General features: G+C 42.5%; 1 protein-coding gene across 1 annotated transcript in view; it reads right to left on the bottom strand.

The window, feature by feature from the left end:
- Nucleotides 1-13,515, bottom strand: part of TTC27 (tetratricopeptide repeat domain 27) — an 87,468-nt gene that overhangs the window by 15,286 nt on the left and 58,667 nt on the right. Inside the window, exons 13-16 of the mRNA XM_083497084.1 lie at nucleotides 12,434-12,661; nucleotides 7,917-8,015; nucleotides 5,549-5,601; nucleotides 2,373-2,538 (exon numbers count right to left, since the gene is read on the bottom strand). Coding sequence (XP_083353210.1) covers nucleotides 2,373-2,538; nucleotides 5,549-5,601; nucleotides 7,917-8,015; nucleotides 12,434-12,661 — 546 coding nt within the window. The remainder of the gene's footprint in view (nucleotides 1-2,372; nucleotides 2,539-5,548; nucleotides 5,602-7,916; nucleotides 8,016-12,433; nucleotides 12,662-13,515) is intronic.

The raw sequence follows: 13,515 nt of genomic DNA, 5'->3' as shown, positions 1-13,515 counted from the left end.
CCTCACTGCTTATGTCTGAGTTTATGTGCTGACAAAAGATAACATGGTGGTGTTTTCTCTGTTGGTGTCTGTCTCCCATTAACTCCTGTTTTGAACACATATGTATATCCTGCTCAAGAAACAAATAAAATTGAGCTGTGCACTGTAGAGTGAAGCAGACTGCTTAAAAAAGCCACAACGCATTTGATGCTTCTGTCATTCTTAGCAAGCCAGCATTAGAGCAACAGCAACTGCTGAGCTTCAACGGTGAGACAGAGGGCAATTAGCGTTGCTAAAGTAGTGTCTGATCCTCCTTCCTCCCATGGTCAAAGGTGATTGTTGTGAACTGTGACTTAGCTCTTGCCAAAAAATGTTTGGCATATATGGTGTAAATCCTGAAGTTGACAAATTGCACCGCATAAAATCCCACGCCACAGATGCAGGACAGTAGCTATCTGCAGTAGTAAAACCTGCACCCAGGGCTGCCAACAGGTACTGAACCATGAGCCAGCAGGGCCCCCCGATTCTTAGCTTTCTTTTCCTCCTTCTTTTTTGAAAAAGAAAATGTAATTCAATTAGACATTTCTACAGAAAGAGCACAAAACACAAAGGCTTCAGCACTCGGCAGGCAACAATACTGCTGTAAGTATCAGGACTATGGGCTGCTGTGAATGACATTAGATATTTGTTTCTTGCTTCTCCACCAAGGAGCTCAAGGTTGCACACATTATCCCTGCCCCCTTTTATCATTGCAATAGAATTCACTCTATTCCTGTAATTTTTATTTGTTTTAAAACTGTTTTTAATAATTTTTAAATTGTTGCAACCCACCCTGGGACCCTACAGGGAAGCATGGGTAATAAATCCAATAAATAATCCTCACAGTGGCAGCCTGGTGTGGTAGGCTAGGCTAAACTAACATATTTACATCCTCAGCAGTTATTGCCAGTAGATTGCTTGAGGGGGGCTATCCATATGCAATGTACCAGGCCCAGGAAATCCTGTGGGCATCCCTGCCTGCCTGCCCCTACTGTGATTTTGCTTTGTTGCATACATTTTGATGTAGCACTTTTTACACAAATAAGAGCGGGCCACAAGGAGATCTCTGTGCTTTAAAAAATGTTTGTTTTTATCAAGGGGTACTTGAGGATACACAGTAACGGTACCTTTGTTGTTGTTAAACTGTGTGGCACTTATTGTAACAACTTCGTGGTGAGTACTGGCACCTAATATTTCTAGGGGGAAAACCCTTATTTATCGGACAACTAAGATAGTCAGCTACATGCGGCTACCATCTGAAAGAGCAACTAGTGAATACAGCAGCAAGGAATCTGTTGAGGAAGGAAACAATCCACATCTAATTTATTTTGTGGGAAAAGACCATTAGACTGTGCCCACAAGCCTGAACTTCTGAAAATCCAACAGCAGATTTTTATCACTCCCACTGATTTTGAAGTTTCACTGCTCCTGAATGAATTTTTAAAAAAGGAAAATTCCAGTTTGTTCATTCAGCTAACATTCCTAAATGCATGCTAAAGGCTAAAACATCCACTGACACTGCCCAGGAATTCAGGCTGAGCAGTAGGACAAAAACATTATTCTAAGGCAGGGAATGTCCACTGGCATCATCATGTTCCATCGTAATATTGTCCCCTGTCGCACAGTCTACCACTGATTTCTCAGTGTACAGAGGAGGACGCTGTAAAGGCTAAATTGCCATGGTTTCCTCCACAAGGACAGAATTTTCTTCTTAAGCTCTCATGTTTCCATGAACTAAAACTCCCATAATCACCAACAACTGGCTATGCTGGTTGGAGCTAATATGAGCTGCACTCTAACATCTGGAGAGCACCAAGTTGGCTACTGGGAGCCAGTGTGGTGTAGTGGTTAAGAGCGGTAGTCTTGTAATCTGGTGAACCGGGTTTGTGTCTCCGCTCCTCCACATGCAGCTTATGGGTGACCTTGGGCCAGTCAACCTTCTCTGAAGTCCCTCAGCCTCACTCACCTCACAGAGTGTTTGTTGTGGGGGAGGAAGGGAAAGGAGAACGTTAGCCGCTTTGAGACTCCTTAGGGTGGTGATAAAGCGGGATATCAAATCCAAACCCTTCTTCTTCTATTACTCCTGTTCTACTGCAAAGGATTGCAACAGCTGCTGGGCTCATAGTAGAAGGCATTCTCACTGAATGCCATCATGGTCAGGGATGGACTGAATGTGCAACTTACGTTTAAGTCTTGATTTGGCTTGACATTTTTATAGAAGAAACAGAGGTACCCTACAACTTCACTATAAGATGGGAGGCTCTTTAATCGCTGTCCTGAGTATGACCTGTTTTCATGAACCATGTCTGAAATCATTAAAACTGGACACTTGAATAAAAAGAGACACAACCCACCTGGACATCTTTATACTTTTCTTGTAAGTCCATAAGCCTGTGATAAGCTTTAATAGCTTCTGAAAACTCTCCAACGTCTGTACTGGTGAGAATGTAATTTTCCCAAATCTGCCAGTGCTCATAATTACACTTGAGAGCTTCCTGAAGGGTCCGGAATGCTTTAATTCTGGTTCAAAATTAAATAAGTTAAAACACACAAGGATTTATGCTTTGCCATTCAATTCCTGCCTCCTCGCCCCGCCCTTATTCACTTCTTTAGAAGGTTTATCATTTTAAAAATTGTATCTACAAAGAAGACCACAATCTTAAGAGTTGCTTTGCTGATTTGACATGAGATGGATGATTCCCTTCCCTTTATACCAGCATGCTTCATGTCATAACCTTTATTGCTGTTATCTGTTGGCAGGGCTCCCCATCACACATAATCACAGTGACATGAGAGATGCTTCCCTGTTGTGTGATCCCATACAGCTGAGTGCAGCACCTGTCTGCAAAAGAGGCTGCCAATTGCAAAGGAACAATCCACATTATTGTATCATTTGCATTCAGGGCACGACATTGCAGGAGAGAGACTGCTCCACAGGGAAACAACTCTCACAATGCTGGGCTATATGTGAAGGGGGGTTCTAGATTTTCCAGTGACAGCATTTGAATGTAGTAAAAATCGCTTCCCAACAATTATTTTGCTGTATTCCCCCCACCTCGAAATCTATTATACCAGGGGGGAAACCATACACGTATAAGACAATCCATTTTGTTATTTTTCCGTGAAATATCTGCTAGTCTAGAATTTATGGAAGATTACTACACTTCTCCTTTACAAATAGGCTAAAGCAGATAAATAAGCAGAGAATGCTGCTTGTTTAAAGATGACTATGTGTGCTTCTCTCAGCCAGGATGAAAAACAAAAGGTTTTGACATTGTTAAACTATAGTACTCACAGATTTGCTATTTGCCACCTACTATTCTTAATTGCGTTGTTAGAATGTTAAAATTTTTGCATGTTATTTTAATCCCATTGGCATAGACCAGGGGTCAACAACCTTTTTCAGCCATGGGCTGGTCAACCATCCCTCAGACCATGTGGGGGGCCGGACTATATTTTGAAAAAAAAATATGAACGAATTCCTATGCCCCACAAACAACCCAGAGATGAATTTTAAATAAAAGGACACATTCTACTTGTGCAAAAACACGCTGATTCCTGGACTGTCCGCGGGCTGGACTGAGAAGGCGATTGGGCCGGATCCGGCCCCCGGGGCCTTAGGTTGCCTACCCCTGGCCTAGACAGTTCCCCTCTTACTTCTTACACTGTATTTTGTAAGTCTTGATTAAATGGTAAGTCATCTTGATTTTGTTTTGCGAATGAGACATTAAATAGTAGCTTTCAGTGACAGAAACTGATCAAGTGTTAAATATGGAACACCATTTTTTGTGCAAATCTCTGCCAGGTGAAATTTCACCACAGCTCTTGCTCTGTGAGCTAATTTATAAGAAGAGATAAGAGACACAAGATGGGGATGTCATTCCAGTTAAGGGAACAATACAGGTACATAAAGAGTCCAGAAATTGCACCATGGCATGTGAAGGGAGAACAAAGGGATCAGATTAATCACTCTCTGGATAAAATAAAATTTACTTGCTGACTTAAAAATTAGCCACCTTAGAAACCTATGTAGCCTCCACAGAGAGATTTAGAAGTTCTAGTCTGATAAATGTTCTAGTCTGATTTTCTTCATTTAGGTAATTGGCTATAAAGTTTCTCGGGGATACTTCTACATACTCTGAAAGTTGCGGAAAAGGACATTTGTCTGAAAAGGACACTTGAACAAACATTTGTATCTCTTTACATCTATTTTTTTTGTTCCTTGCAGTCTCCGTAGCAACTGCATCTTTCAGTCTGTATGTTCCATAAATATGTCTAAGGGCCTCTTGAACTTATTTATGGCTTTTGGTTCAATGCACTTTCTTGGCAATTTGTTTCCTGTGTCCACAACTTTGTGAACTCCCTGTTCATTTTCTCATTTTCAGTTTGCTTCCAGAAAGCAGATAAATTGTTCACAGTGATGCAAGGGGGTGAGGCGGGGGGGGGGGAGGGGGGAGAGAGGAATCAAGCATTATTTTTTTTAACTCTCATTTTTCTCCCTTGCCTTTTTAAGTTGCATTCTTTTTGGTAGATGATTAATGGGACACAGCCTGAGCAGCCGAAAAAATTATCTTGACAACTTACTTATGATACCGAACTTCTGAAAGAACTGCATTATCAAAAAGGTATCTACTCCAGACATCATTACATAAACTGAGCAAGCATACAGAACTAAGAAATCGGGTCCCTTCACAAGATTTATTAATGGCTTCTTCTAGGGAGCAGAAAACAAGTGGCTTATTATGCAGGTTGATACCATCTGCTACCATGAGGCTAGTACTAAAACTGCCAACTTCCCCCTTGATTATGTGACTACAATAGGCATCCTTAGCTATATATTTTTTCCAAAGGGACTGAAATCAGATTTAGATGCCAGCTTGCTTTTTTTAAAAAGTAAGAATGCAGTTATGTACATAAATATTTATATGCCCCATTTTCTGCCATTTGCACGCCACCTGAAACTGACCAAAAGCAGAATTCACAATAAACCCTGCAACTAACAAGTAATAAAAACAGCCGGCTAAAAATTCCACAGTTAATGACATTACAGTTATTAAGAATACTGAAACGCATTTTGGAAAAGCCAGGTGGATCAGTGGGAGGGGATATGCACCCCATAGATACAGCACCCTGTAGAGTGGGGGTCCACAATACAGAAAAGCGTGGGCATTTGATTCCGCAGGGCTCTTTTGTATAAAGGGTTAGGATGCAGAGCAGGGCCTCCCTTGCACGATGAAGTCAGTACAGCACTTGTAATTAACAGCATCCTGTGCAATAAATTCTATATTGCGACACCCAGTTTGGGGAGGAATCTAAACAGTTGCTTTTCCTTTTCAAAGGCTTTTCAATGATATCTCTACCTTTCTAATGCTCCTCGTGGTGGGAGGCTTGTCCTAGAGGTGATCATAAAGTGGATCACGAGGGAAACATGCCCAGGAGCTGGGAGGAACTGGGGGGAAAGCTGGAGAGGGAGGAAACCAGCACTGTTTACTTTGGAAGCAGCAGTTACTAATCCCTTTGATGTACTTACTTCTGTTTTAATCTGATATATGCAGTTGATAAATTGTTCCAAGCCTCGGCGTTCTGTGGGGAAAACAAATTCATGAAGGAGAGAGCAAACATACAGGAGTAAGGATACCTATTTAAACACTGAGCACATTAAATTTGTGTTTTTATTGGAAAACACTGATTTGTGTCTCAACATATTTGACATTCATAAATTTGACTGTTAAATTATAGCACCAATCAATAGGCATAATCGAGCCGGAGTTAGACATTTTAGTGACCTGCTGATTTTGAGAGAATTTTAAAGCATATGCCACTCAAGGGATTACCTTTGCTTGATTCATAGCCATTAGGAGTATGGCAAGTTTTAGGATAGTGCCCATATTTAAGAATTTTTTTTTAGGCTGTTGCAGTATAAAACTAGTGTAACAGTAGAAACAGTGGCATACCAGGCAGTATTATTTTGACAGGACATTGAACAATAACCTTAAAAATAGTCTGAGAATTTGGGACATATTAGAAGAGCACAGACCTGACTAGGCCTGGGCGATATATCAATGTATCACCCAGGACTGGTATGAGGAGCGGACTGTGATGTCGGTTTCACTCAGTGGTATATCGCTGACGAAACTGCTACATCTCCTGAGTCCCTTCACTAGCAGCGTCTGATGGAAGAAGTCAATAGTTCCTTCCTCCAGTGGGTGCTGCTGGCAGAGGGACAGATATATCGCTGAGTGAAATCGCCATCCCACTCTGCCCTCATACGATGGAGAGGGAGAAAAAAGCGCCTCGCTGATACAGCTTGTTCCTCTCTCTGCATCTTTAAACTGTTCGACTGAGGAGTGTTGCCCCTCCTCGCAGCAAGCAGTTAAAGGAGCCCTGATGCTCCACTGGGGGTGGGGGTGGGGAGTGTTCCCTTCCCCCAGCTGAGTGATGCAAACAAGCTGCATTGTCCTAGCCTGCAAGCCTGGGTGAAACCGCCTCAGCTCTTGAGGTGAGAGCTGGAGCAGTTTCACCCAGTGTCTCACGGGCAGAGGCCAATGCAGCTTGTTTTTTCAACATCGCAGTCTATCGCTAAACTGCGATGTTTAGCTGGCGATACACCGTAATGTTGAAAAGCTGATATCGCCCAGCCCTAGACCTGACACACTTTCTCAGACTGAGAATGATTATAATTTCATTTGGGGCAGTGCTCCAATGTTAATTACTGATTTTGCCCAGTTTAGCATTAATGAGGATAAACCCCAGCAAGCCATGGGTTTTGGGTCCTCCCTCCACCAACCCACCAGCTGTGAGGAGGCTGCAAACCTTCACTTCTATTTTAGATTAACCACCTGAACCATAAGAACATAAGAATAACCTGTTGGATCATGTCAATGGCCCATCTAGTCCAGCTCTCAGTCCTGTTCTCAGTGTGGCCAACCAGGTGCCTGTGAGAAACCAGCAAGCAGAACAGGGGACCAAGAGCGCACTCCCCTCTTGTAGTTTCCAGCAACTGGTATTTGGAAGTAGCACTCGCCACAAACTGTGGGTGATCTCAACTATGTGATGCAGAAACAAGCCAGCTTCTTAAACTTTGGTTTGCCGTTGTCTCATTTCAACAAGACATAGTTAAAATGAATCACAGCTCGGCAGGTTCAGACAACATGGCCAGCTATAGTTAATCTAAAACACAAGGAAAGACTTTGGAACTCCTCTTCACAGCTGCACTGCGTGGGTGGGTGGGAAGAATTGAGCAGAGGCTTGCTTTGTCTTGTTCTTGTAACACTAAACTACGGTTACAGTTAGGGGAAGAGAAGAGGAGGAATGAAACAGGGCTCTGTGTTGCTCTGACAATCCCTGCATGTTGTGGCAGCTACACCCAACTCAGCAATGGATTGTTGTAGTTGCCGTCTCATAGATAAATTTTTTAAAAATAAACAAGCTTAAAACTTAGTCTACGAAAGCTTGACAATGATAACCAATATATTTTTAATCAAATGCTTTCCTGGGTTAAAGCAATTTGTTGGACTGCTAGCCCACACTCTAACAGCACTAACTCCTTCCTTAAGTATCCTCCTCCCATGACAGAAAGCCGAAAGGGAATGGTCTTTTTCTGTGGTGGCTCCATGGCTTTGCAATTCTTTCCCTTCAGATCTGTATTAGAGTAAACATGCTGCATGGGTTTCAGAAGGCACTGAAAATGTATATTTTTATATTAGCCTTCCAGGTGTGATATTGTTTTACAGGCTAGATTATATAGCTTTATTTTGTTTTTACTGGCTTGTTTATTGATCAGTCTATTTATTATTCAACTCACATTGGATGGGCTTGCCCAGAAAAGTGATTTAAAAAAAATACTGTTAAACAGAATCAAAGCAACACCAATGTTACCTTAAACTTATTGTACTTACGTCAGGTTCCAATATCACACAGCGCTGAAATGCTCTGGCAGCACCTTCATAATCTTCCAAAGCTAAGTAGGCACAGCCCAAGGAAAACCACACACCTAACTGAAAGGTCAGCAAGAGGGAGCATACAAAAACAAAACAACAATTGCAGTGTTTGCCTGCAAAACTGGTTCTGTTTTCTTGCGCAAAAGGCCACATCACTTTTATTGGAGTTACCCCAAGGTATGTTATCTAACTAAAGCCATAGGTCTGATGGAGCTTCAAGAGTCAATCTGCAGGTTGGACACTCGACAAAGATACAGCAGCCACTTCTTGGCTGTGATGCCACCATCAGAAAGGGCAATAAGGGGATGCAGCTGTGATGATGCAAATAGCCCCTGAGAAGCAGCAGATGTCTCCACAGAGACACCAGTTTGTATAATACATTCTTGTAAATGTGATTGCTGTGGAAACTGAAGGAGCAGAATGTAGTGGCAAAACTAACCAAGGATAGGTTCCAACAAAAATCTTGTAAATGACATATTTATGTAAAATTCATTGTGCGGAAATAGCATTTTGCCACTGCCAGCCCACCATAATCCCCTTCATTGTTTCGTTATTAATACTTTGCCACATAGAGATAATAAAACCATATTAAATTGATTTTTAAAAGAAGAGCAGGTGTCCCTGAGGGGAAATAATTACTAAAACTCACATTCTGCTTTCAAAAGGGTCTCTTTCTGACACAGCTGACCTGGTCCAACAAACCAAATTTTGTGTGCTGGTTTACAAGCTCCTAGTCCCTCTTCCCCTCCTGCAGCAGCCTCTCTCGGTTTCTTATAGTTTCCCATGAAATCTTAACCGGGAAATGAGTTTAAAGGTTCAGCTACCCCCCAACTGCAGAGAGCTTCTCTCTAAAACAGTGCCACTCGTAAGCTGGCCCTATATGCTAGGCTGCATCTTTGCATAGGTCAGAAGAGAGTTATTTTTCAACGGTATCAATGATGAAATACAGAATAGAGTAATCTTAGGCCGTTAAAATTTGAAAGTCCAGATAAAGCAGTATTGGGGTTTTTTCCTGCCAAAGGGAGGCCTCTGTGTGTGTGTGTGTGTGCCTCTGTCTAATTAGAGGCAGCATTGGAATGATTCTATAGAGACACGTTTTTCCGAGGAAGAAAGGGTACTGCCACTGAATTGCAGGAAGTATGTTTAAGTCATCTTTGTAGGAGATGGAGGCCTTTAGAGGGCCCAACAGTGAAATAATTGCAAAGAAAAGCTGGAGTGAGAGAAACCATGACTTCCGTAGGCAATTATGTTGGTTGGAATGGGATCTGGCAAATCACTCACAACTGCAAAAAAAATCCCCAAAACCCTGAGGCTCTGAATAATCACTAAATGCAGGGGGATGTTTCTGGTAGCAAACTATTTCCCTGAACCGCAGTTGCAAACAAGAGGGAATACAGCATGAGAAACATTTCAAGGGAAATTTTCACCTGGAACAAGCTTCCTACCTTCCTACTTTAAACCCCCCCCCCCCAAAAAAAGTGGCTTATATATTTGCACTACTGATTGCAGAGAATAAGTACTAATTAGTAGCCTCGTTTTGTCAATCCCTTGATTGGTTTTGGTATGCCTTGCATCCTTGTGGCCACTACTTGCCACATGGGTACGGACACTATGAATTTCTATTTGGATTTCATGTTTAAGATACCATATTCTATGTATGGTTCAAGAGTATATTGCTTCTCCACTGCCTAAGCAGTTTGCTAACACAAACTAGAATCACACCTCTTATATGGGTTCATGCCAGTAGTTCTTCAAATAACTCTTTATCATGTAAGCGAAGGAATTCAAGGTTACAACGTGCAGATGTGTGAAAAAAGGTCAGAATTAATTCTGCTTTTGAAACTGCTGCTTTGATTGAAGTGTTAACTTTGGAACTACACTCAAGAACAAAGCAAATGTTGGCACATGCATCTCATGTTTTAAAAAAAAGAGCCTTACAAAGGCAGTTTGTGGTTTTATTCTTGTTCTTGTGTTTGGTTTTAATAGATCCTGTTGTTTCTATTATTACTTTGTTAAGTCACTTTGACACATTTTCATGTAAAATAAATGATGAATGGATGTAATAAATAATGATGGAGCCTAGACTAAGCACATTTATTACAAATGCCCAAAGGAAGTGGAAATATTAATTGTTTTATACTATGGCTTATTTATATACCACTTTTTGATCAAAGAGTGACCCATAGCAGTGAATGGTGCATTAATACAAAAAAAGTCACTTTAAAATGCAACAAATGCACAGTCAAACATCAAAACAGCAGCAACATAATACTTGATAGCGGCCTACTTGCAGTGAATTGGCCCAAATGTGATGATGATAGACGTCTCATTTAACCCAGCCACTCCTTTTCATCTCAACCTTTAGTTTAGGGTCTAATTACCGTATCTTTCACTCCATTGGACGCACCGGACCATAGGAGGGGGAGAACAGGGAAATTTTTTTTTCTTGTTCTCCCCCTCTAAAACAAGGTGCATTCAAGGTACATTCACCAGAGCTTGTGGGGCTGGCGGTGGGGGGAAGCGCTGCTTTTCCCCACCACCAGCCTCAAAGATCCCTGAAGCCTTTGGAGCGCAGCGCCCCAATGCCCTGCAGAGGTTTGCGCGCAGCCGTCCCCAAGCTAGAGCAGCGAGACGGAGCCCTCCGTCTCGCTGTTCTGGCTTGGGAACAGCCTTGCAAGCTTCTGCAGGACAGCGGGGTGAAGGCACCCCGCTGCCCTGGAGAGGCTGTGCGCGCAGCCGTCCCCAAGCTAGAGCAGCGAGACAGAGCGCTCCGCAGTGCTCCGTCTTCCTGTTCTGGCTTTGGGCTTAGCGGCGCAGCCTGCATTCGCTCTATAGGACGCACACACATTTCCCCTTAATTTTTGGAGGGGGAAATGTGCGTCCTATAGAACGAAAAATACGGTAAGTAGATTTCAAACTCAAATTTTCAGTTGCTGACCTTCAATGCATCATAATAGCGCTTTCCCCAACAGAAGAAACATGCAAACATGGGTTGCATGAAAATATGATGTAAGGCTGTTTGCACAGCATGGATTTCCTACCCAGTCCTTCCTAATATAGTTGCCTAAGAAGCCTCTCCCAGAGGACTGAATCATAGAGATAGAAGGACCCACAAGGGTCATCTACTCCAACCCCCTGCAATGCAGGAATCTTTTGTCAAATATGTGGCTCATACCCATGACCCTGAGATTAAGAGTCTCACGCTCTACCGACTGAGATATCCCAGTAACAGGGAAGGCCTCTGATGTGGGTATGGGAAGCTGCAATGCAACGGGGCAGGGATCTCTGAAAACTAGGTGGTGGCAGCTGCACAAATGAGAATATCTGAATGAAACGTTTTGCCTATACTGTACTTGAAAAAAATAAATTCATGATTAGACCACTACTTCTTCAAAGTGATGGAAAATATTTTTATTAGTTACCAACTGCTCTTTACGTAGCTTTGAATGAATCACCTTACATAACGGGCCCAGCTCACACGTCACAGTAAACCACAGTTAATGGTTTACTATGAATTGCCAAGCTGGGATGGCTGTCTCCTCCCCACTAGCATGTGGAGGAAACAAATCAGGATCCATAGCTCAGCATTACATCCAGACCAGAGACTGCGGTTTGCTTTGCTCCAGCAAACTATATTTTATGACTTCTGCCATGAAGTTCTGTGGGTGGTTTAAATAAAGAAGTCCAAAATAACCAAAATACAAAGCAAACCATAGAACCATTAATCTTTTTAGCTACTGGTGATTTTAATAAGCTTCTGAAAATTTTAAATACCTGTTTTTAATTGCTTTTAATTGACAATTTTAATGTTTCATTTTATATTTTTGTAAGCCACTTAAAGGTGTTCTGACAATTCAAGTGATATATAAATTTTGTTAAATAGATAGATAGATAAATAAATAAATTAAGGGAAAAAACTTATTCAAACACAACAGAGCATTAAAAACAGTGCCAGGTTACCAAAGTCATCTAAAGAAAGCCACAAATAGTCCTCCCTGGGAAGGCTATTCCATTTCCAGGGTGCTACTACTGAAAAGGTCCTATCCCTGGTGGATGCCCACCTCACTCATTCATTCATTTATTTATTTACGGCTATTAGCCTCACTTCATTTGGTGGGCCCAACTAGAACAGGGTATCTGAAGAGGATTTTAAGGTTTAGGTAAGTACATATTGGAGAAGGAAGTCTTTTAGGTAACCATGTCCTAAGGCTTTTAGGACTTTAAAAGGATATATATGGCAGGAGATGTGACACTTAAGACACACACCATTATTATTATTATTATTATTATTATTATTATTATTATTATTATTACCCCGCCATCTGGTTGGGTTTCCCCAGCCACACTGGGCGCCTTACAGCATATCTAAAAACAAAGCGTTGAGAAGAGGGCTGCCTTCAGATGTCTTCTAAAAGTTGTGTAATTCTTCAGAAGCCAGCACACAAATATATTGTAAAAAGTTCTTATTGTCTTACCTGCATGGGGTTAATCTTCACAGATTGCTCAAAGCACTCTATACATTCCTTGAAGTTCCTGTTGCGAAGATGGAGAAGGCCTTTAGAGCGCTGAGCCCGGGCACTGCGGTGCTTTGACAATTCCCAAGCTTTGTCGTAGTAAGAATGGTCTTTAAGGACATCCCCAAGCAAGCAATATAAACTCGGTGTTTCTTTCTTCTCTATCTCCCGCCTCAAAATTTCTTCTGCCTATGGAAAGAAAGCACCATTTTTAACACCGCTTTCAAGAGAGAGGGTCACTTGGTTCGCCTTGGTTAGCTGCCAGATGTGTGAGGTAGAAAGGAGTCTTTCAGAAGCCCAGAAATGGCTGTAATTATACTGGACAGGTGCATGTTTTGTTTTCATTTTCTACAAGAACTTGAGTCAGAAATGTCAGCAAGCACAATGCTCTTTAGCAGTACTGGCTTCAGATTTTGAGGGCCCCTGGGCAGGCTGACTTCAGTGGGTTCCCCAAGGCACTGACCACCCCTCACGCCTCTGATCCATAATGCTATACAACAGGGGTTGTCAACCAATGTGCCATGGCACCCTGGGGTGCCTTGAATGATGGTCAGGGGTGCTGCGGGCAACACTGGCCTCTGTCCCTCTTCCCTTTCCTTCCTCCTCTGATGCCCTCTTGTGACTCTGCCTCCCCAAGGTTTGCACAGCCATTTAGTGCAGCAGCCCTGGCTATAAACTCCACAGGCAAATGGCGCCTCTGGGAGGCAGCTCTCTTTAGGGCGGAGGGTGGGGGTGGCTTCCCAGAGGCCTCCCAAGAAGAGGGGAGAGGAGGCTGAGGGGACACTCCACAAGGAAGGGTGTTTGAAAAGGGGTGAGGGGTTGCCAGCTCTGCAGGCAAGGGGTGACACAACTGGGCTCCTGAGCCCCACAGGGGTGCCACAGAAAGAATGTAGACGTTGAAGGGAGCAGTGGACTCCAAAAGGTTGAAAACCTCTGCTATACAATTTGGCACCTGGGCCTATATCCTGCTTCCCTATAAGTTCTACTGAATTCAAGCAATATTTGTTGTCATTAGGGAGTTGGTTTCAGAACTGTGTCCATTC

The sequence above is a fragment of the Podarcis liolepis genome, assembly GCF_965112155.1.
Source record: "Podarcis liolepis genome assembly, chromosome: 3".
In the NCBI taxonomy this organism is placed as follows: Eukaryota; Metazoa; Chordata; class Lepidosauria; order Squamata; family Lacertidae; genus Podarcis; species Podarcis liolepis.
Note: the sequence above shows the minus strand (reverse complement) of the source record. Positions and strands in the feature narration are given on the sequence as shown.